Here is a 24,641-nt window from a genome sequence, read left to right as displayed (position 1 = left end):
ATACATGAATACTATAGAAACTGGGACCATTGGCCTTACTTGAAGGGAAACTGTGAACAGTATATTTTGTAGGGAAAATAAACAGTAATCATATTGTTTTATATCTGTGCTTGTGTAAGCATATATGTGTGTATATGAGTGGATGTGTATAACTGTGCAACATATGTTATAAATGAAAATTGGATGAAAAGAATGGATGGCTGGATTTTCATGAAAGGTGATGGAATGATTATCAGTAAGCAACCAGAAGTGATTATTAACCACTTAAACCCTATTAAAAAGAATATATAAAATAGCCGATCTATAAGCTCACAATGTGTTGCATAATGTCATGTGCCTATAATGCCATTCCCAAAATGAAAGAATTTGTCTTTGTTCATTTTCAAGCTCCTCTTGCTCCATGGTGCTCTGTGAAGGACCAACCTAATCAGTAGGCATTCCCTAATCCCCAAATAATGCTGTTGTAAACCTGAGACCCAGACTTATAATTGTGAAAATAGCCAGATCTAGTTATGCTCATTTCACTATTTCTTACATTTATTTTTTACATTTATATTTATATATTAATAGTTTTAGACATGTTCTGAAATTCTCTTGAATAAAGTTTTATCTTAATATTTTTGTTATTTCTGCAGACAAAAAAAAGAGGAAAAAAAGTCTCACGACCAAACTCACGATAAAATGGGTCAACCCAAATATGCATGGGTCCTGTTCCAGTGTTGTGGAAAACACTGTTATAGATGAGCATAATGTGCAGGCAGTGTGTTGCAGGCAGTGTGCATGCTCGTTCAGGCAAACCTACCTGCACCTGCTCTCCACTATAGTGAGGAGAAATGCTCAAAGCTTCATCTCCTCTTTAGACAAGCACCAGACATATATTTGTCCGGACAAAGTTTGGCCAACTGAGAAAATTGCAAAGACGGTATGTAGGGGGAAAAAAGAGGCTTGGTGCAGTATGGATTTGTAAAAGATTTAGAATGTATTTGATTTTGTTAAATACATACCACATTATGGCTTAACACTATACTGTTGTTGCAGTTCTCAGTGCTTTTTAAAAATATTTACAATAATGCAGTGGTCTTCAAAGTGGGGCCAAGGACCGCTTAGCTGCTACAGTGTTTGAGGAACCCAAACAAAATAATGTTACTCTTATGTACCTCTACATAAACATAATCAGAAAGAAACATTGAAATGTATGTATATAAATGCAAATTTAATTGAATTAGGCCATGGACCCCATCTCAAAGGATTCTGTCCTAGACACTGATCAAATAAAATATGTTGGAATATGACTTTATGTTTTGATTTAAATTGTCTGTCATAATAATAATTGAAAATGAGAAATATATTTTTACTCATAAAGTGAATTGAACTAGAAATAGAACTAGACCCCTGGAACCCCCTCAAGGATCCTTGGTGGTCCCGACCCCTCAGACCTCACTTTGAAAATCTGATTAGAGTTGGTGTAAAGTAAGCCAGTGCAACCTGCCAAAAAATACATCTGTAATTTACCCAAGTGAACACATGGTGGCGGTAGTACCACATTCACAAAGAAATTGCATACACACTTGTTACAAAAATGTTTTATTGATTAGTTGCACAGCATGTAAACTCATCCCAGCAGCTTGAATAGATACATTTTAGTCATTTTAACTATAATACTTCCATGAGTTAGCCTATGGCATAATTCAAACACGACACAAAGTAACAGAACTGACATGAGATGTAACAAACTGATCAACCAGCACCTGTTATAATATAATGAATTTGTAATTAATTTCACATTAAATTATTCATCCCTTGAGATATTCATCAGTGTATGTGCACTCAGGAAAATATTAAGAAAAAGGTGTTTATATTTACACTTCTTTAAAGCAGTTGTGAATGTATAATGGAATAGCGATTTTCTTCCAAAGAGTAGACCTGTTTAGGATAACACTGAGTGATGCAAGGCACAGCAGTCCACCTCTGGATTTCAGTGGCATTTTCAACAGCTACAGTTTAGTACACACTGAGTGGCACCTAATTTGCCATCAGACATTAAAACGGTGCCACCTTTGAACCCTTAACCACTTAAACCCTATACTTAGTTGACCACATTCCCATGGGCTCTACTAGGCCTCCTCCTGTTTTCACACTATACACTAAATATCTTCGCTTAAATTAGCCGATTTTGCAGATCGGCTAATTTTGCCCAATGTTAGCCCCAGAATAGGGATGCCTAGGGTTCAAGTGGTTAAAATATTCTCTTCAGTTTCTGCCCTCCACACAGCTCCCACCTACTGCGTTGTCGGGGCACATGCAGGAGCGGCCAGACGGGGTCGCTAAACAGAGGTGAGTGCAGCCTCCCTTGTTCACAGCACAGTAATTTTGTCCTAGAAGGAAATATGACAAACATTTGCTCTTTAATTTTTTTCAAGACATGAAATAAATGATCATTTTGAGAAAGAGGTAATTGAACAAACAGCACCAGGAGAGGTAACTTCAGGCAACATCCTGTTCTTTATTTGTTAAACAGATATGCATAATTGGGGCGGAACCGCATAGCAGACTCCAGATGTTGTAGGGCCCCTTGGCTCTGCATTCCCTGGCTTTATGCAATCTTATCTGGTGGGAGGGTGTTATGAGGATGAGGTCTGTTGCTCCTATCTCTTCCTCACTTCATGATGAATACTGGCGGCTAGGGAATATCCCCTGTTTCTTTCACACTGGGGGAATAACCAGCAATCGTTCTGTGCTGTAATCTCCTTCACAGAGGTCATGATACAGGGCATCAGCTGGCAATCTACAATAGGTAATATTGAAGCCTGACTCAAATCCCCAAATATGCACGTGCCATGCATTTTCTAAGAATTGCCCTTTAGTGCACAGATGGGTCCATGTGGTTCCATTAGTACACTCTAAATTAACACTGAGGATTTGTCTTAGTGGGTTCCTCATAATCATAGCTAAACATATACATTAATTTAAACAATATTGGCATGAAAGAAATTCAGCCTGCCCTGGGTAAATAAAAGTTGAAAACAAATTCTATTTGTTTACTAACGTTTTATTTACTAATCATTTTTTGAAAGTTTCGCCTATAATGAAAAAATTTGGACGCCAGGTTGAAAGTGTATATAAGTGGCATACTGTACTATACATACCAGCAGGACACTGGGCGTAGGCTGTGGTGATGCCGTACAGTTTAGTCTTTTTCTGAGGGTGGAACTCGTCTGTCTCTCTCTTAGCATACCAGTCCACACCAATCACTGCATCCCTATTAGAAAAAAAACACAACAAAACACAAAGAATTTAGCCATCTGGGCTTATCAGACGAAATATCAGCTGCTTTCCCGTGTGTATTGCATAGACAGGTACGTATATGATGCAGGGGAAGAAAAGAGGCGGTTTAGGCTCTATGGTTCTTAAAATTACATAGTTTCTTGTGTTAGTACTGCTCAAGTGTCCAGCCTCTCCAGGGAGGTTGAATCCCTGGTGAGATCAGAGGGAGGCCCTGCAACGGGTCACTCACAGACACTCAAGAAACTGAGAAATTGCAAGCAGCTGTCACTTTTTAAGTAGCCTCCTTGACCCCTTCAAATCCCCCCGCCGCCCCCTTTGCCGATGGCAAACATGCATAGATTGAAACATGGGGAGAGAAAAAACCCAGGCTGCAAAGGGGTGGGGGGGAGCGTGTTGGTGCCAGTCTGACAGAACATCAAAATCCTCAGTGTAGCGTGGAAGCTGCTTGACCTTTGACCACTTAAGCCCTGTTTTATACTTTCGTCGTACGATGGTGTCACGTGGTGAAAATATCAGATCTACAACTTCACGGCGCGTCACACAGCAACACGTAGTGAGCTTGCAGATAGGCCATTTTCACACATTTTTGAAAAATAATGAAAAGTTTTGAAAACCAAGCCTATAAAAATGTCCAAAATACAGACGCCAGGTTTAAAGTGGTGAACCCACCAAGGTGGCACCTTGATAGATGGGACTAGTTGCGTCACAGTTATGCTTAATCATACATAAAGTATTCTGTTTGATGCTGTAATGCCTGCAGGCCACTTAAAAAATATTGTTATACTTTTAAAGAATCAATTCATTTTAACTTTAAGTAATAAAGTTAAAATTACTACACAGGTTAAAGGGTTATATATATTTGAATATGTGTGTATATAAACGTGACGTATATAGAGCCATACCTCTTCCAGTCAGTGTAGTAAATGTTCTTCCCATATGCAGTAACTCCGAAGGGATACTGGATCCCCTCGATAATCGTCCTGCGGTCACCCTGCTGAGGATTCATGCACTCCAATTTATGTGTCCCTGCGTACAGGAGATTACATCCATTATAAAGGAAGATAACGCATAGATGCAACACCACACAGATAATCACTCGTGTGAAAGAAACTAACCTGCATCCACCCAGCACAGTAGGGAGCTCTGGTGGTCATAGGTCAAGCCATTAGGTAGACCAAGGTCATCTTTGACCAGCACTCTTCTGTTGGACCCATCCATATAAGAGGTCTCAATCTTTGGGGCATCTCGATTCCAGTCAGCCCAGTATAGGTTTCTGTAGATGTGACAGGATTGCAATTAATGTATAGATTTAAAGTTACTTAAAGAATGTAGTGCTGCAAAAAACCTTAAAAATGGATCCATGGTCAGCAACCCAGTTACAAGTTACAAAAGATTTCAAGGGGTGCCTCGCTTATACGAATACAACTTTTGGTTCACGTTAGCATCAAATGTTACCCACCCATTGGGGGGGTCAGCGATAATAGCACGAGGGTTCACAAGGTCGGAATTTATAATGACACGTCTCTGCGACCCGTCCAGGGAGGCCACCTCAATTCGGTCCTTCATGGAGTCTGTCCAGAACAGATTTCGGCCCAAGTGGTCGATGGTGATGCCCTCAGGGCTGTCCACATCTGTGGAGAGGTTATTTGTTGAATTTTCATTTCTCAAAATGTACGAAATAAGGTAAATTAAATTGACCAAGCAACTGAGAAGAGCAATCAATGAGACAGTTTTGAAACGTTTGACTTTTGATCCTACCTGTTATGATGATTGGAATGGGCTCTCCACCCTGTAGGCTGGCCTTGCTGATGGAAGGAGAAGTGATGTCCGTCCAGTAGACCATCTTCTCCACACAGTCATAGGCCACGCCGATGATGATCTTCTCCTGTGGAGAGGTCAACAGCCAGCAATCTTTGAAGTGCAGTTTGTTTGATGCAGGACGGTCAGAGAGGTAAAACACTCTGACTCAACAGATGGGACTGTGTTTTCACACGGTCACGTCTAGACATATATCAAAACAAACAAACACAATCCTAAAACCACCCACACCACTGTCAAACTTCAGACCAGCTGGTCTGGAGATATGTGTAACATGCAGTTTATAGTTCCAGTGGTGCTCTGCTGATGTTCGCAATTAGAACAAATGTCACCATGTGTCTCTAATAACGACTAGGTCTCCTGTGGCAGATGGGAAAATCGTGTGCTGTAATACAGACTGGCAATTACCGGCAAAGGAACAGAATGGAGCAAGATGTTGAGCTGACGATATACAGACTAGAGAGAAAACCCACACATCGCCCTGGTTGTGAAGGGTTTGATTAATTTCTCCAGCACAGGTTTCATAATCACAAATCCTTCAGATAGATATACAATGACCTATCATCCACTCAGAATCTCTGTGACAGAGTTCAACTGTAATACGAAACAATGTTTGTTTCCTCTTGAGAGGCAAAGTGTTTACTGGACAGTCATTGTCTTATGAGAAACATATTGCCAAACCACAGAGAGACCAAAACACAGACTGTGAAATATTCCCAAGAAACCACCAGTGTCTGGGCAATAACACTTCACAATACCCAGTCTAAACAAAAACTATTGTAAATAGAGATTTTTAACGGCGTGGCTTCCCTGTCCAATCTTTACTTGCTGAAAGTAAGTTACTATGTGTGCAGTATACAGGCTGAATACTTGTGTACATGTCCACAATTTTTACACGCAGATAGACACACAGTCACACACAAATATGTACATACAGACAAACCCAGTTCTACTGTAAAGGGCTTGGCCTATGGCCATGCTGTAAAATGCTAAAAAAAAAAAACACTACAAGGGAAATAAAGACAGGGTACAACTAGTTCCATTGCAATGTTTGTGAACAACCGTGACCAATTTAAACTCAATATAATAAAACTGCCTTCAGAGAAACAAAATCAGTTTCCATGAAACTCTACAGCCGTCCACATAAATTCCAAATGATAGTTTAGAGGGTATTTAGACAAACTTACAGGGAGATGGAGGACTGCCTTAGCGTCATCTTTCTTCAGTTCGTAGCCCTCCAGGGGGATGTGCTCTATCCTACCACTCTGAGAAAACAATAAGTGTGTTCCTGGGGCCAGGGGGTGAACATCAGGTCTGGGAGAGGGTCTCACAGGTGGCCGCCCGCCATCATCGCCATCATGTTCAATACCTACCAAAGAAAGACCAAACACAAACAGATTGGTACCTCTGAGTTTTGAAAAACAGAGAATTTTAACCACTTAAACCTTAATTTATACTTTATTGTACGGTGGTGTCTCACTGCAAAAATGGCAGATATTATAGATCTGCTATTTTAGACAATAATTTCCTATAATGACATGCCCAAAATAGCGATGCCAGGATTAATGTTAATGCATGGACACTTACACATTGGTCTGTTTTCAGGCCCAGAGCGAGTCCCATAGATCTCCTGCCCATTGCTTTTCACACACCAGCAACGTCCAGTGGTGCCCATGCACTGCATGGCTTCATACGCCCCGCGCTCGTCACATTCTGGGATGAATTGCCCGACTGGAGGTCTGGGGCCTCGAGGAAGAGAGGCCAGAATTCTGTCCCTGTGTTCTTGACATGGTGTTTTGGTCCTCTCTAGAGAAAATAATAAAAAATAAAAGGAAGATCAATGAATCTACGCACCCCCAACTATAACATACACCAAGCTTAAATGTTGTATACTAAACTGCTGTATGCAGGCTGCAACGCATAACTTTCTTTGTGTGCATAAAACTATTATTACTATTGTTATTTTAACCCATCTGTAAGGAAACGCAACTGCAGTGGTTGGACGTGGTCTCCCTGCTCTTATATTGAGATATTTAGAATAGATCCTGTGGTCGAATAGGACCACTACCGGTTGACAAGAGGTATTGCATGGAATTAAAAGAAAAATATCTCGCCTTCCCAAATGAGCTCAACGTTACAGCTCAACAGTAGACATTTCAGCACTCACACAGGGGAACCGAGGTGAATTCCAGGTAGGACACGAAAGCTATGGATGCAGCTTTAAAGAACCCATATCCTGAAACTTGAGTAAGATATCAATTCCAAACTGAACTGCCTGGCAACAGTGTATTAAAAAGCATGCAGACACTGTATAATCAAGCAAGATGCCAGCTCTGCTGCTCAAGAAGGGATGGCATTCCAAGGCTCTTACCTGAGGAGCATTGGAAGCCGTCGCCATAGTAACCTGGCTTGCACTGGCAGGTAAACGATCCCTGAGTGTTGTAACAGACAGCGTCCTCATGGCACCTGCCAACTGTGCATTCGTCTAGGTCTGCAGGCAGGGAAACACAACAGGCAACCGTATGAGTATGAGGGCTACGAGAAAGGACAAGCAACAATAAAACTGAGCACAAAATATCACATACATAATACAGATGGTCAGGACATTTGACAAGACACAAAGTTCCGTTAGAACCTAGCCAGAAAAGGGATCTAGAACATGATCCAAATAAGCACTTTCAGGACAAGCCCCAAAACTGGCTCCTGAGTGGATAACATGTAGATAAAGTGTGGAAGGAATGGAAAATGTGAATGAGTAGTGCTGGGAGCCTGCCAGGTCAGCATTATGTTGGAACTAGACCTCAGCAGATGTATTGTCCATCTGCGTTTTATGTCCCACTGTTGAATCACACTAGAAACATTGCCTAATTGCCCTCATTTCCCCCCTGTGTTACACTCCAACAGCTGGTTTATCAATCTTTTCCTGAGTCTCCTTGCAGTGGAATAAATGAGCTGAACTGTGTGTGTTGAATCTAATGTTATTGCACAAATGATAAATGATAAAGGAAATGCTATAATAATATGAACCTCTTTAACCACTTTCAACCTGGTTTGACTATATTTGGCATATCATTATAAGTGAAAGTTTTTAAAAGTTCACAATATGTTGCATCGTGATGCATTGTGACACTTAATGAAACACTAATTGTCACATCTACTTGGGCTTTTGTGTGCACCGCAGACAGTTTTAAAGTTGCTTGATTCAACTTTTCTGTAATGTAATGTTGCATCAAGGAGTCCATGCATGAAATCCATGAAGTCCATTCATGTAATAACTAATGGAAAAATTGAGGTCTCCCCATTCATTAGAAGGACAATATTATTGTTGTTGTTTGAAACACATATAGAACTGTGCCCACTGATCGCACTCTTTGGACTTGCACCTACAAATAATCGCCTAAACAAAATAACGCTAGATGCTATGGCGTTCACAACCCTGCTCGCAAGACGCATAATACTCTTAGAATGGAAAAAAAGCCATGCCGCCGTCACACTTAAGATGGATCAAAGATGTAAGAATGTACTTCCTTAAGCTGGAAAAAAAGCCCTAAGAGGTCAAAAAGACATATTTTATGTTTCCTGGAACCCCTTCCTGAACTACTTGAAAAATATAAATATTCCCCTCGATCGATAGAATGAAAGGGTTCCTTGTTTACTATCTATGCTTATTATCTATCTAGTGTGCTGGTGGCTAGGGCCAAACATTTCTTTACTCTCTATTTTCCCCCCCTTTCAATATTTAAATAACCTATTTGTATTATAACATCTGTCTCTGTTAATATGGGAGCAAGCACATAGCTTATATTTAGGGTATACACAGGTTTCTATGGTTGCCAAGCAAGAAACTCATATGCCATGAGTTTAATAGGTCTACTGCATAATATATGAACTGTAATTATTATTTGTACTATGATTCATCTCTCTCTTTATATATTGTTGTGAATATGACAATTATGACCACTTCACTCCCACAAATTGACTCCCCATTATATATTTTTTTATTTTTTTCTGACATTTCTGATTATGATTATGACTATTATTATTATTATTATTTACTATATGCTTTATTATATCTATCATGTAAAGCCGCGACCACATTTGTGTAAAATGCTTATTCTGATAAACTCTGAAAAACAAAAAAAAAGAAGGACAATATTATGTATCTTTTCTACTACAAGAACCAAGCAAACTGTGCCATGCCATGAAACCTAATTAGGGTTCTGGATTTGTCTCAATACCTAATTTGGGCCCTGCTCAGGAGGTAGTACTAATCCTGAATCCTGGGAACCCAGAACTGAGCTTGTAGATCGGTTATTTTTGCTTTTTTAATGAATTTGTTCTTTATTATGATGTAATTGATGTATGATTTGTTATACTAGAAACGTAAACATCACAATCACAGAACTTCACGGGTTCAGTAAAGTTTCAGTTTATGGAAGGTTCTGGGTTAACCCTTCCTAGATGAAAGGAGCCATTAATCACCAGAACCAGGGACATGTGTTTTCAATGAGTCTAACGTGGAGTTTGAAGTTGAATGGGCTGATCAAATATGCAAATATTGAATCAAGCAACTTAAAACTGTCTTGGGTGCACACATAAAGTGTTTTAATGCTATTGCAATAAAAGGGTGATTTGTTTTGTACAGTATATACAGGAGATTATGTATGCATTTTGAATGCACAGTCAGGCACGCGGTACACATTGACACACTGGCAATGAAGGCAATATGCAACCATGCAAGGCACCAACCTACTCATCGGGAGCAGTTAGGCAGGGACATGCCCAGATAGACTCTAGGTGGTGCTAGAGCACCTGCCCTTTGCCCTCTTGACCAGAAGTGCCCTTTTGAAAAACGGGCACAGCAGGGTTCTTCAACAGAGGGTCCGGGACCCCTAGGGGGTCCTCAGAGTTACTACAGGGGGTCCGCCAAATCTTTATGTGATATGATTTTTCTATTTTACCATAACCACTCGAAACCTAGCATCCCTTTTCTGAGGAGAACTTTAGCCAAAAATAGCAGATTTACAAGCCCACAACGCCTCGCGCTGTGGGCTTGTAGATCGGCTATTTTTGGCAAAGAGGTATAGGTGTAGAGGGAAAAAAGAGCAGACCAAGTAAACAAAAAAAAGTATAATTTACTTGAGCACCTGCCCCTCAAAATGTCTGTGCACGCCACTGCAGTTACTGTAGGAGTTAATTATCTTACTCAAGGACACTTCGACATGCAGCCAGGAGGAGCAAGGCCACCTCCTGAGCCACTTCCACCCCACATTTGGTACATTAATGATCTCATTCCCTATGCTCTGGTCTATACTGTACCTGTACAGGATCTGCCATCTCCTTCAAATCCAGGCAGGCAGGAGCAGATATAGTCAGAGTTTCCAACGTAGCGGCACATAGCTTTCTCAGGGCTGTCACAGTTATGGGACCGTTCTTCACAATGGTCCACATGTCGGTACACCTCTGGAGGAGAGAGAGAGAGAAGGTCATGAATATTTCATACAAATGATGCAATACTTACAATGTAAATTCCGATAATGACCGATAAATCTGTCTGGACGATATATCGGCCATTACTTTACTTTTTAAAGTTATTGTTTTGGGCTTTTCTGAGCTTTTAGTAGATAACTACAATGGAGGTAGAAATAGGAAAGTATTTCTTTCTCATAAAGCAGGTGAATAAAATAAATGGTTACTTGATGTTTATTCAAATTAAAGTTAAATGTTATGTATATGTATATTTAAGTTTATATATACCGGTACTTGATTTCATATTTTCTCGAATAAAGTTATTTGTCTTTATTTTATATATTTTTTATTTTTGCTATCAAGTTAAATTTTCTCAAATATAAACTTTAATCAAAACTTGTATCGATCAAAACATCGGTAATCAGGGGTCTAGGACGGCATGACGCCATCTGACCCAGAAATCTGGCAACAGTTGGGGTCCAGTAACTTTAAGTGTGAATACTTCAGATTCTAAGACCGGTCAAATTTAACGTAATACATCTGGACGTGATGAGACATCACATCATCCCTCAGGAAATGATTGGTGCCACATTGGTTTACCCCATAAATAAGAGGAGTTGAAGGACTACACATGCTGGTTCTGTTCCAAATCTACACAATCAGAGTAAGACTGCTCTCGTATGTATTTCTTAAATCAATGTGTCACACAGAGCATACAGGCAGGGAGACCAGACCAGGCCTGAAGCGTACTGGCAGATATTTGTCATGCTGTGTTTGTCACGCATGCATGCGCGCGCGCACACACACGCACACACACACACACACACACACACACACACACACACACACACACACACACACACACACACACACACACACACACACACACACACACACACACACACACACACACACACACACACACACACACACACACACACACACACACACACACACAAATCAAACCTCTAGACGACTTACACTTTTTACTGTGCAATATATCAAATGATATTACCACTTTGTCCATGTAGGTCCTACTGTAGGTACAGTGTGTCCCATACTTGTAAGTACATCTTGTTCACCTAATCAGCCACTTGATATTTTAATACATTTTATTATACTTTATGTTCCTATGCTTACATTAACCACCAGGTGAGAACACATACAGTAATTCCACTTGGCAATACATAAACATCACTTACCGACGCAGGTCTGCCCATCACTGGCAAATTGATAGCCATCGTTACATTCACAGCGGAACGTCCCTGGGTGGTTGTTGCAGGTGGCATGGGTCCCACAGACTTTAGGAGGCTCTCTGCATTCATCAATGTCTGATAGGGATGTGCACAAAAATCACTTGTAGTACGTGTGTTTTGTTATTTTACATCATCATATATATGTATGTTCACAATTTCTATGTTACATCGATGTACTCTCGGTACTTAAAAGTACTATGACCTTTGAAGTCTGGCTTTGTAAATCAAAAGCATGTTATTATCTTAATTACCGATTTCCTAATTACAAATCTTTCAAGATCTTTTTGGTATCTGAAAGACAACCTTCCTGTTTCTACTGTATGTGCCCTGGAGCCTTTCCTGTCTGGCTTCCAGCCCAAATAAAAGCTCAAATCTATAGATAGTGCGGTGGGCGTGAATGCCAAATTGGATGCGTTAACCTTTGGTCAATATTTGGTCTAGTACCATAAAGACCAATGGGAACTAGGCTCTGTTTACAATGTGACCTCCTGTCTTAATTATCAAGAGTGCCCAGTTCCCCAGGAAGGAAGACCACTTATTTTGATGGGAGAATGATGGCTCTGAACAGATACAGACTTTCTGACTTATTTTTCAGACAAAAAGACACTGGGACATTTTCTGGAACACAATGGGACATTTCTCGAACCCACAAAATTAACAGGCTATCGCTAATTAATCAATGAATTCCCAAGACTCTTGGGAATTGAAGTAGGAATGATTCACTTCAGACTGACACAAGTCTGTTCACATTTCCTTGTGTCAATGAATCATACCGTAGCATGTGCGACCGTCACCAGTGAATCCCGCAGCACACTCGCAGGTGAACTGGTCCCCTTCTCCAGGTCGGCAGACAGCGCTGGTGTCACAGCCGTGTCTGCCAGTGAAACATGGGTTCTCCTCTGGCTGTCCTCCTGGACATGGATTATGCATGTTAGGATGCTGTTAGCAAAACCTTTGTTAGTAAATCATGATCATCCTCATGCCACTTGTGTGATGAAATGATAATGCCCGATTTATACACGGTTGCGCATCGTGTTGTGCACCAAATATAGCCGATCGACAATCTCAGCAGGGGGACAAAGAGGCTATCAAAGCTAGCCCACCATTGTGTCTCATCAGTGTCTGTTGACGGTTTGACACTATTGAGACCAGCTTGGAAGTATTCCACAGGTTTTTCTTTTAAGTGCTTATGAGTTGCCTCCGAGTGATGCTGCAGCTTTGATGGCTTCATAGATTAATTCGACAGCACTATCATCAGTGTTGTGTAAACTAAATGTTTGTTGTTTGTTTATTTACACATTATCTTTGGCTGATAATATGTTGGATTCATGTTACTGTGTAATTAATTACAGACTTTTTTTGTGTTCCTATCCCACAAACATTTGATCATCAGCCCCCCTGTAGTAAATCTGATGTGGTACCAGTCCCAGAGACCCCGGAGACCCATGAACTTGTGGATCAGTATAAATCAGGCCGTCACAGCAACCTCCCAAAGTCACTCCCACTTTGTCCTAATAGCGGAGCAGCCTCGTTGCCGGGGCGTGGGAGGTTGTAGGCCAGGAAGGAAGTGGAATCAGACTAAAAACAGGAACTCTAAGAGGACCAAAATAACCCCCGATGACCTCACCGTTGATGTCTCCGATCTTGTTGGTCATGGCGTAGCGGATGAGGTGTTGGTTGGTGTCATACGAGACAAAGACTTGGTCCACGCTGAGCATCTGGGTGGGTCGCACTTCCCTGGCGGCTTCATCGTGCTGGCAGCTCTGGAAGGTGATGGTCTGGCGCCACTGGTACGATCTGGTCTCAGTGGAGCCGTCAGGAAGGCTGACTACGTACTCCCTCGTGGAGGAAGAGGTGACCACTGAAGGAGAAGACGGAAGGCTTAACCACATAAGCTCTACACAGTATAAAGTACTTTGCAAAAACAGTTGATCTACAAGATGGGTTATAGAGACAAGCAGTTTATCTGATGTGCAGCTTGTTCTGAATAATCTTAGGCTACACTGGGCTATCACCACGAACAGAATAGGCTTTGATGAGATTATGAAAGGATAAATAATGAGATAATAATGAGATTACAAATACGTTGAAAAAATACATGAATATATGCTACTGGAGAGATATTCCCATCCAAACCGCATATCTTTGGTGAATGTAAAACATCCATCTTTTGTTTGGCATGACATTAATCATGTCAACTTCTCCATATCATAACATCTGTAATACAGATCTACATAAGAGAGAGAGACTGCTACTATCATCAGAAATGTATGTTTAGTATCTTACTACAAGTGCCCGGGTGGCCCAGGTATACAGTATATAGTATGTTTTTTAACAACTTTAACCAAGGCATCCCTAGTATTTTGGGCATGTCATTATAGGACCAAATGTCCTAAAATAACTAAATAGCTTATCTACAAGCAATGTCGCACGTTGTTAACGTGTAGTTTGACTATTTTTGAAAGATTTGTGAAAAGTTTGAAAAATGTTTTAAAATAAAAAACAGTTTAAAATGGAATTTCTTCAACAACAGTGGTTAACCGTCTGTGTCTTACAGTTGTTGCTGTACTGGTAGATCTCAGAGTAGGGGTCGATCTGCACTGTGGAGCCGACAGGCACTTCAGGGAGCCTGCCTTCCAGGGTGGTGCTCACCGCCAGGTGGTCATGCTCGTCAATGCCTTTGAACTCCTGCCTGATGGTGAGCTTCTCATTCCCTGGCAGAAAGGTCACCTCAGCCTGGCGTGTGAACTCCCCTCCTACAAAGAGACAGAGAGTAGGAGGTTGACACTAAGACAAACATATCGTGGCCCTGAATGAACTTTGGCCCGCCGTCCACTATCTGAGCTGGGGTAATGTGAGGGGAATTCAAGCTGGACAGAGTTAAGTGGAACTGTGTGGCACAGTGTAGTTGCAATAACAGTGTTACATGTTTATTATATAACATATATATAGTAGAAATCAATCTTATTAGAATGTTATGGAATTCATAATATCACATTATTGTGACATTATTGTCACCTCTACCCACCCACTCATGGCCCATTGGCAGAAATCTTTCGCTCACCAATGATACTGAAGCCATTCTTGAAGCCAGGTTGTTCCAGAGCAAAGGCCCACCCAATCACGCCACCAAGGGCTGACAGTGGCATGAGGGAGTGACCAACATCATGCGGGATGTCGCTGATGGCCACGTAGGAACGTCCGTCATTAACCACCACATATGAGTGGAGATCATTGCTGCTGAATTCCACTGGCGTAGGAGAATTGCCCACATACAGCTTTCCAAAAACTTTGCCGTTCATCCTCTGGGGTTTCCCTGCAAAGATAATAAAAATAACCATAGTTACAAATTGTAACTCTAGTTCGATGAGCACAGGCTCTATCTATACTGATGTAGTGGAGTCGAGAACCCACTACATCATGTGATATTAATGTTCGCATTTAGTAGTTTCAGTATATTTCAATATTCAATATTAAAACACAATATCAAATCAAAGGCCCTTACCTTCTGACACACACTGTATTCCATTGCCATAGAAGCCTGGCCTACAGTGACAGCAGTAACCACTAGAGTAGTCCCTGCAGTCAGCAAAGGTGGAACACTTCTTTCCACTGTTAGCACATGTTCCAAAGTTGTATGAAAACACTATAAGGGTAAACAATAGTCAGAGTAAGAAAATTACAGCTATGGTAACTAATTGATACCTGTGTTAGCTAATACAGCATATTACTGCATTGATAAGACAAATGTGCATTTCAAAGTAGTGTTTAGGAATAGAAGTCAAACTGTCGGAAAATTGTTTCTCGCTCTTGTGGACGCACCATCTACATTTATATCTCCATCCTCTACCTCCAACACCTCAGCATTCTCAGGTTGATAGTTGGGTTGCTGATGATGGGTTAACTGGTGAACTAAGATCTGGCCCTCTGGTTCGTACTGAGGGAGTTCCACTTGTTGTCCATGGTATACAGGCCTCTGTGAGTCAACAGCATCATCCGCATAGCCCTCGGAGGCCCTCCGCTGTGGGGAGGCATCAGTTGGCAGGTCAGTGACCTCACCCGGAGCCACGTTGGAAAAATAGGGAGACGTGCCAATCTCGTACACCCATACACCTCGCACACCAGAGTTGGTTTCCCTAGGGAAGGAAAGGAAACCTTGTGAAGTGGGAGGAAAATATCTTCCAGTCATTCACCTTATAACCGTGTCGAGCTAAATATTTGAGATAATAGTGAACCTCAGCGATTCCCAATCTTTTCTGGATCAGGGCCCAATTGAAAATCTCGAAAGTGTTCACCGCCCACCCATCTGACCTCTTGTGTTAAGCGATCACATGGATGGGCCGCATGCCTTTTCAGAGCATGTTTTATTTAATGATTAATCAATTGATTATGTTCCAGCTTGGATCAATGGAACTAACGTAGTATACTTTAAGTTCATATTCATTGGTATCACAATGAAAACTCATTTCGTTTAAAGGACGACTTCATCCATTTTCAACCTATCTTCATATAATTGGTCCTCACTAATGCTCATGATAAAATGGTACCATTTTTTTCTACTCAGTCTATGTCTCATAGGAGGGCTGTGGACACTTCAGAAACGCGCCTACCAGTGACATCATCGTTAGGCAGATTTCTTTAAAAAAAAATCAATTCAGATTTTTATGAACGCGACAGCAATGGCTTCCATTTTACCATGCTAACTTTCCAGGAATATAAAGCATGCAGTTTCAATTAGTTTGGATTCCCCGTCGATGATGTCACTGGTAGGCGGGTTTCTGAACTGTCCACAGCCCTCTTCTGAGAAATGGTGCCATTTTATAATGAGCATTATTGAGGACCAATTATATAAATAGAGGTTGAAAATGGGTAAAGTCGTAATTTAAGTTTTAAAGAAAAAAACTTTTTTTTTACATTAAAGTTATATTATCATTAAACTTTTATCAATATCAATATCCTCAGAGCCCACAGGTTGAGAATCGCTGGTTCTAAGGGTAACCGGAACGCTCGCCCCAAAACACACTCGCCCCCAGCAGTTCTTGTATTCGTTTTAGGTTAGGAATAAGTTTAGGTTTAGGCATAGTTTTACTGAGGTTATGTTTAGGAATAAGGTTAGGTTTAGTTTAGGCATTGTTTTACAGAGGTTCCGTTTAGGAATACCTGGTGGCGACCGTTCCGAGGTCGCCGCATTTGACCCGGGGGGAACGTGTTTTGGGGTGAGCGTTCTTGCATTCTACCCAAGATAATTGGTAGTGAAAATACTTACTCTGCTAAAGCCCTGACAGTTGACTCATCCTCAGTAGTGGTGCGGTAATACGGACCCTGGCTGGAAAATAGGTAGCCCTGAACCAGACCTTTACTGAACCCAGCCTGCATGGGCACGCTAATGTCCCCTGCTGGCGTGGAGGCAAACTGTATCCCATCACGAGGGTAAAGCACGATGGCGTATGAGGCGGTCTCCAAGGATGCAATCACTAGCTGGAAGGTGTTTCTCTGTGTAATGAAATATAAAAGAAGAAATAAACGATCAATCACAATGAGAGGCATGCAACCCAGTCATCAAAAGACCAAGGTTCAGTCAGACTGTATGGGTCCATTTGATTCCTAACTATGAATCATTTAGCTGGGGACCTCCTGGAACCCCCTCAAGGACAACTTGGGGTTCTGGGCCCCACGATGAGAACCACTGATCTAAAATAGACCTCACAAACGGACATCTGACAACATCACCTGACTCAAAATGTCTCTTAATTTATTAACTCACCCCCTTGTCAATGCCATCTCCTCTGTTTGGGGCATTATGGGTGGCAACGTCAACCCAGGTGATCACTATTAAATTGGTGGGATTAACTTCATCGTCCTCTGGGAAAGCATGGTTGATGTAGTCGGCTGCCTGCTGCAGGATCGCTGGGCTGCTGTCCTGGCGGAAGAAGACCTTCCCCACGCCATCACTGGTGTCCAGATCTCCTTGCAGAGCTGCAATCATCCTGAACTTTGGGGGCATTTTGCCAAGATATGTGGACTCACTGGATGGTTGCTCCGTGGCAATGAAGCCATTGGTGTTAATCTGAAATTTTAAAACTCAAGTTAATAACACTATTAAAGGTTCTATGACATTCATTTTCACTTTTTTTTAATTTTTTATGATTTTTGGGGGGTTTTATGACCTCAATTACACCCAAATAATCTGAACTTTGAACATTCAGTGGATTTTCTGTGGTCTGGGGTTTTCTGAATAATTAGGCTGAAAAGTAATCTGAGCTTGGCCCTTCGGCAGTGAAGTCACAGCCCATTAATCCCGCCCACTCTCCTCCTAGCCCCTTCCCTCCCCTATCCTTTCCTTTGGGAGGGGGGGGGGGGGGGGCAGAGGCGATGATTGACAGGCAAAATCCCTCAACAGCGACACCCGCAGGCAAAGATTGCAGTTGAAAAGGCTTTAGAAATGTGAGAGAAAGACACCTGCCATGGATCAATGGAGTGGAATTTTTTGTTAAAACTTTTTATACACGTTTGAAGGACCATGACAAAGACTTTTAATGTGTGGTAAAACTGAACGTCATGAAACCTTTAACTAGACTGGTGACTGGCCTGGGGAAAAAAACAGCCCAGTCACAGAAGCCACCTCCCTTCACTAGCTGCCTGTATGTTTTAGGATTCATTTTAAGATTTAGTTACCCTTTTTATGGGTTAGCACCTGCATGCGTCTCTGACCCTCTTAAAATATATGTCCTCTCAGATCAACTGACCAGTTGTTGCTTGTCATCCCTAAGGCAAGGCTCAAGCACGTGGGGAAGTGAGCCCTCACCGTTGTAGCCCCCAAACTATGGAACAAGTTGACCCCCATGTCAGGCTGGCCGCCACTACCTGTTTTGAAAACGCGTCTTAAGAATAATTCTTACTCCTCGTCTTTTAACCAATTTGAGAGTTGTACCTACATGTGTTTTATTGACTGTATAGCACTTTGTCAACTCTGTTGTTTTTAAATGTGCTTTATAAATATAGTTGGACTGGATTAAATATTTCAAAAGGTATTTGATATTCCCAAATAAGGCAAACATTTTAAATAAACATTTGAACGAAGCTTCTCTGCGAAAGTATGATAGAGCTAGAGAGAGACAAAGATTTAAGAATAAATAAATAAAGAATAGTTATGGAACAGTGAGAAGAATATATTTACTGGGCTCTCTCTATTGATCGAGAGACCGTTGATAAGAGCACAGGTGGTCGTGACACCATATCATTTTTAAATATTCATTCTAATGAAAGTAGGATATCGCACCCACAAAGGCGAACTCTGTGTGACCCACTTTGATCTCTATTTCGAACTCATTAGACTAATGATCCAAGTCAGCTGCTATGGCCCACAACAGGCACTAATGAACAAACAAGATGTCATTTCACACACACTGTTTTACGCACAAGTTTAACATGAACACATGCAGGGCTTGTAAAAAAGAAAGAAGAAAAAAAAAGAAGCTGTGAGCTCATGTCAAAAACACACTCTGCAACAAGGGCCTCCTCCACTTCCTGACCAAGAGAGGGAAAACCAGAACACTATTCCTGGCCAGTTAGTTCCATATGCCTGATTTATGCTCTGTCGTATGACAGTGTCGCACACCGAAAATAGCCAATCTACAAGCTCACAACATGTCACAGATGCGACGCGTTGAGAGCTTTTAGATCATCTATTTTCGGCTCGACACTGTGGTGCGACTAAGTATAAATCAGGCCATACACAGTTTCCTGTCCTTGCCCCTGACAGCCAGGCCCAGAGATCCAGCAGATTATTGCACACAAACCTTCATCACAGGAAGTTCCTGCCAAAATACAGGATGGAGTTGGGAAAAAGTTCTGGTGGTGTGACCCCAGTCTAACCGCAAAGTGTTTCTTTCATTGAAACTTTCATTGATCCTAAATGTAAAAGCTGCAATCTTATTTTAATCAATAAACGTTATTTTAGTCAAACTGAATGGTATGTAATGTTATTACAAACAATATAACTAGCACATCTGCAGTGGTTGGAGATGGCCTACCTACGATGCAATTGAGATATTTAGACCCTGGTGTCGTCAGGTAGGACAACTACTGGTTGACAAGTAGTACTGCCTGAAGCTCATACACTCAATATATAATAATAGAGATTCTGTCTTTGAAGAGTAATAATTTTGGTCTCTCATGCGGTAGTGCAAGGTTCAAATCCCTGGTGGGGGTAAGTAGGACAAGTTATGGACTGCAGCTTTAATGCACCATATAAAGTGTATGTTCATACCAGCCATTGGCAGTCACATTCATGGGGAGACAATGAAACCTAACATTATCAAAGAAAGTACAGCATTTCGTCATGTAAACATGACAGAGCTCATTTCTGCTCCAAAGAAAAATTAAACATTACTGTTCCCCCACAGGGCACAGACAGTTCAGGGCAGGCACTGGCTGTGTTTCATAGACCACATGAATGAAAGAATTCTGCAAGCTGTCCTGACTGCAGTAGAGAAATATCTTTGTGGTGAGAGATGCAGGCCTAATTGGGGCCTACTCTCCAAGTGAAATAAATAAATAAATAGCTTCCCAGTCTGCCCGTCATAATGAAGAATTAATTGCTTTACTCTTAGCCAGCCTAATGCTTTAACCAGGACAACTTTAAGACTCCCTCTTCTCCAGCAGCTGGGGGCTGTCTTTCAACATGGTTAAGTTGAACCTACTGTTTGCTGAATGACCAGTAACACTGAGGTTAACCACATGAACCCTGGTGTCCCTATTTGGGGCAATTTTAGAATTATTATAATATGAATTATCATTATTGTCTCCGCCAGGCCGAAGTTTGATGTTTTGCCCACTGTCCGTCCGTCCATCCGTCCGCCCGTTTGTCTGTGATCAGCTAATCTCCGGCACTGTTGGCCCGATCAACGTGAAACTGTGCACACACATTCCCTGGATGCCAGAGCAGAACCTCTGCCCCAGATTTTTCACATCATTTTTTTATATCCCTCCAACAGATGTTGTCTCTATAGTCATGTGATCAACACGGATCTGTCCGATTTTTCATATTCCATCCTGATTGGCTAAGATTGGCATCTAAAGTTTGCAGGAGTGGCTCGTTTAGAACAAAATGCCTCAAATCCGATTGCCGTGAAACTTTTAACGCACATAGCCACTAGGCCAAGGAAGAATTGAATTTAATTGAGTTATAGCACCACCAGGAGGCCGATTTTTGCTAAACGTTTTTTAATATTACTCCTACAGATTTTGTCCAAACAATAGGAAAATCTGTACACATTATCTCTATAGTCATGTGATCATGGCGGATCTTTGCCTCAAATCAAGAACGGAACGCTTGGAGACACAAAACTATGTTCTACACTCCCACAAAACATATTGTGTCTTCATCAACATTGATCCCTCAACTTCTACAGATTCCACTCAACTCTATAATGACTGAATTCCGAACATTTGCTGGCCCACGATAACCTACCTGACCTGTGCTCAGAGGAGAACTTTTTCTAGTTATTATTAGAAATTATTGTTTTACAAAAATAGTGAACATAGCAGATCTGCAAGCTCACAAGGCATCACATCACAACACGTTATAAGCTTGTATATCAGCTATTTTCACTGTTCGTCATATGATGAATTACGGTTTGAATTCAGCCATCAACTAGAAAGGGGCGCCAGGCTGGGTTGCCTACCCAGGGCTGTGTAAGTTGCAGCTGTCAGGACCCAAGGAAACTGTGTGGGGGAATGGTATTTCCCCAACTGTTTTTATTTTGTTTGTTTTTTATAAATATGAAAAACCTGAATGATACATGTTTATCACTTGACTCCAAAGATAATGTGTATCGATCTGTGTGGGTTTTAGAGGAAAGCTGTAGTAGACAGTAGCAATTAGAAAACTACATGTATCACTTTGAAGAAAGTGCTAAATGCAGCAAATCTAGTTGGGGCAAATGGGCGTGGCCTATATGGATAGTTGGGTCATGATCCAAGGAAGCCAGGCTTGGGGGGGTATTGTACAACCTATGGTTCAAGAGTTATAGGCCAAAATGTAAAGCGACCTGGTATATCACCACCATAAGGCCGATTTGAAATATTTGGGGTAGCCATATTATAGACTGGCTTGGCCTAGCCTGGTAAACCCCTCCCTCTGGATAGATATCCGGAGGGAGGGGTTTACCAGGCTAGCCTTGGCCCACCAATGCTGAAATTGCCTTTAACTCATGACTGGCTGCAAGTTAACCATGTTACTATTTAGGCCAGTAAAAGATAGAACTGAGTGACTATTTACTAGACTGAAGGTATTAGTGGAACGCAATGACATGGGCCTCTCTACTTCAAAATACACTACCAGAGGAGTCTGAGCAAATACAGAATGCCTGATTTCAATGGAAATACCTATTGTATGAAATTACACTCCGATAGCATAATCACAATCCATATAATCTACAACACAATTACAACAAAGAGGCAGCATTTTTCTTTGAAAAGGAGAATCACTGGGGATAAAGGGCTATTTGTCCACACAACACAATAGTGCAGCTTTGGGCCAAATGTTGCCATTGCTTTATAGGTAAATCAATCATTCTACACAGGACAGTGAGGACACAATCTTAAGATTTTCAATTCTAAACAATCACTTTATCTCTAGACATTCACAGAACCTACACAAATATATTTTTGAAAGAGTTTAAAAAATGTGTTACGATATCAGAGCACATTTCTGCCTTTTTGGCAGCACATGATGACAGCAGGCTAAAGTGAAAGTATACAGGCTATCACTCAGTATAACAACACTTAGCGTAATTCCACCAGAATTTCCTTAGAATCACGAGTGTGTGTAATTCAGATCATGGATTGCAAAATCGGGGCTTTTAAGAACTTTGGCCCTTGGTCATGGTCAAAAGTAAAACGATAACCCCCCAGGGAAGCTGTGGGAATGCGCGGCCAAACATGCATTCCACAAGGTATTGCAGCCAGCCACTATAGCCTATGATAAATAAATCAGAATTTCTGATAAGTAAAAGAGAGAAAAAAAAGTATGCAACCACAACAAATAGCTACGGCTACACACATTGTATTGCACTTTTCAAATGTCATTATAATAATAAGATAACTCAAAATGACAGGCTGCTGTGTAACCGGACGCCTCGCCCCAAAACACGCTCACCCCCATTTTTTCACCCCCAGCGGGGGTGAAAAAATAAGTTTAAGTTTAAGGATAGGCATAGTTTTACTGAGGTTAAGTTTTGGAATAAGGTTAGGTTTAGGCATCGTTTTACCAAGGTTAAATATAGGAATAAGGCTATGTTTAGGCATAGTTTTACTTAGGTCAAGTTTAGGAATAAGGTTAGGTATAGGCATAGTTTTACTGAGGTTACTTTAGGATAGGTTAGGTTTAGGCATAGTTTTACTGAGGTTACGTTTAGGAATAAGGTTAGGTCTAGTTTAGGCAGAGTTTACTGAGGTTTAATACCTTTAGGAATAAGGTTAGGTTTAGACTACTGAGGTTACTTTTAGGAATAAGTGGTTTAGACTACTGAGGTTACTTTTAGGAATAAGGTTAGGTTTAGACTACTGAGGTTACTTTTAGGAATAAGGTTAGGTTTAGGCATAGTTTTACTGAGGTCACGTTTAGGAATAAGGTTAGGTTTAGACTACTGAGGTTACTTTTAGGAATAAGGTTAGGTTTAGTTTAGGCATAGTCTACTGAGGTCACATTTAGGAATACCTCTGCTCTGCCCCGGGGGCGACTGTGGTTTGGGGCGGGCGTTTTGGTATTCCTGCTGTGATGTCTGTTTATTTGGGTCCTGGGTACTTTAACAGCCTATATATGCGCAATAGCGCAACAAGGATACTCACGTAATCATCCATAATACGCATTTAGTTGTATCAAAGTGCTCAAAGAAGATAGTTTAGTTCAGGCCAGGGTCTTCAACGTTTTCAGGCCAAGGACCCCCTAGCTGAGACAGATATGAAGCAGGGACCCCCTCTATATATAAAATTGTGTTTCAGATTCAACTTTTTTTGTTTTTACCTGGTCTGCTCCTTTTTCCCTCTACACCTATTTCTCTTTGCCAAAAATAGCCGATCTACAAGCTCACAACGCCGAGCTTGTAGATCTGCTATTTTTGGCTAAAGTTCTCCTCAGAAATGGGATGCTAGGCTTCAAGTAGTTGATATAAAAAAAAAGAAACCTATCACACAAAGATTTGGCGGACCCCCTAAAGTAGCTCTGAGGACCCCCTAGGGGTCCCGGACCCCCTGTTGAAGACCCCTGGTTTTAGTTAGTTAAGGTGAAAACTTACAAAGATGCTTTCGAAAGTTCCATCATAAAACAGAATGGGGCTGTCCGCCACAGAGAGCTGGTGCGTCTGGTCGTTGCCCTGCTCCAGTAACTGGTCTCTGGCGCTGGAGCCAAACGGGAAAAGTTGTGTCCGTGTGATGCCTCGCACCGATCCTAGAAGTCCCACAGCCAGGGACACACACCAGGCCACCAGGCATTGCTTTATTAGATGCCAACCCATTGTGTCTGTCGGGCCGTTTAGAAACCAAACCGCTGGGCAGTCGGCAAAGCTTTCTCAACGCCAGGTGAACAAACGGAGAGTGACGCACAGTCTTCTCTAGGCGGACAGTTTGAGTGTAAAGTAGACGCACACGGGGCGGAGTTGCGGAGGGGCGCGGACAATCAAATAGCAAGACATTCTTCGAAAGAAAAAATGATAAGTATGCTGTTGCTTTTTTTCCGGTTTCCCCCCCGAAATTAAATTCTATTGCACTGATTCAAAACTGGTGTGCTCGAGGTTTAGCTGTGGCAAACCA

General features: G+C 41.5%; 1 protein-coding gene across 1 annotated transcript; it reads right to left on the bottom strand.

The window, feature by feature from the left end:
• Positions 1-1,567: 1,567 nt before the first annotated feature.
• On the bottom strand, positions 1,568-24,456 carry nid1a (nidogen 1a). Its single transcript, XM_084076995.1, has 20 exons — positions 24,128-24,456; positions 17,593-17,895; positions 17,095-17,321; positions 15,651-15,964; positions 15,334-15,474; positions 14,893-15,144; positions 14,384-14,584; positions 13,456-13,689; positions 12,602-12,739; positions 11,775-11,903; positions 10,423-10,566; positions 7,475-7,594; positions 6,691-6,909; positions 6,291-6,472; positions 5,044-5,170; positions 4,745-4,916; positions 4,401-4,558; positions 4,188-4,311; positions 3,147-3,259; positions 1,568-2,375 (listed from the first exon to the last, which is right to left on the bottom strand). The coding sequence occupies exons 1-20, from the start codon at positions 24,344-24,346 to the stop codon at positions 2,251-2,253; spliced, it is 3,642 nt and encodes a 1,213-aa protein (XP_083933121.1). The 5' UTR covers positions 24,347-24,456; the 3' UTR covers positions 1,568-2,250.
• Between the last annotated feature and the right edge of the window lie 185 nt (positions 24,457-24,641).

This window comes from Gymnoscopelus microlampas (assembly GCF_963454915.1).
Source record: "Gymnoscopelus microlampas genome assembly, chromosome: 13".
Lineage (NCBI taxonomy): Eukaryota > Metazoa > Chordata > Actinopteri > Myctophiformes > Myctophidae > Gymnoscopelus > Gymnoscopelus microlampas.
The sequence above is the reverse complement of the archived record's forward strand: the minus strand, read 5'-3'. Positions and strand labels throughout refer to the sequence as shown.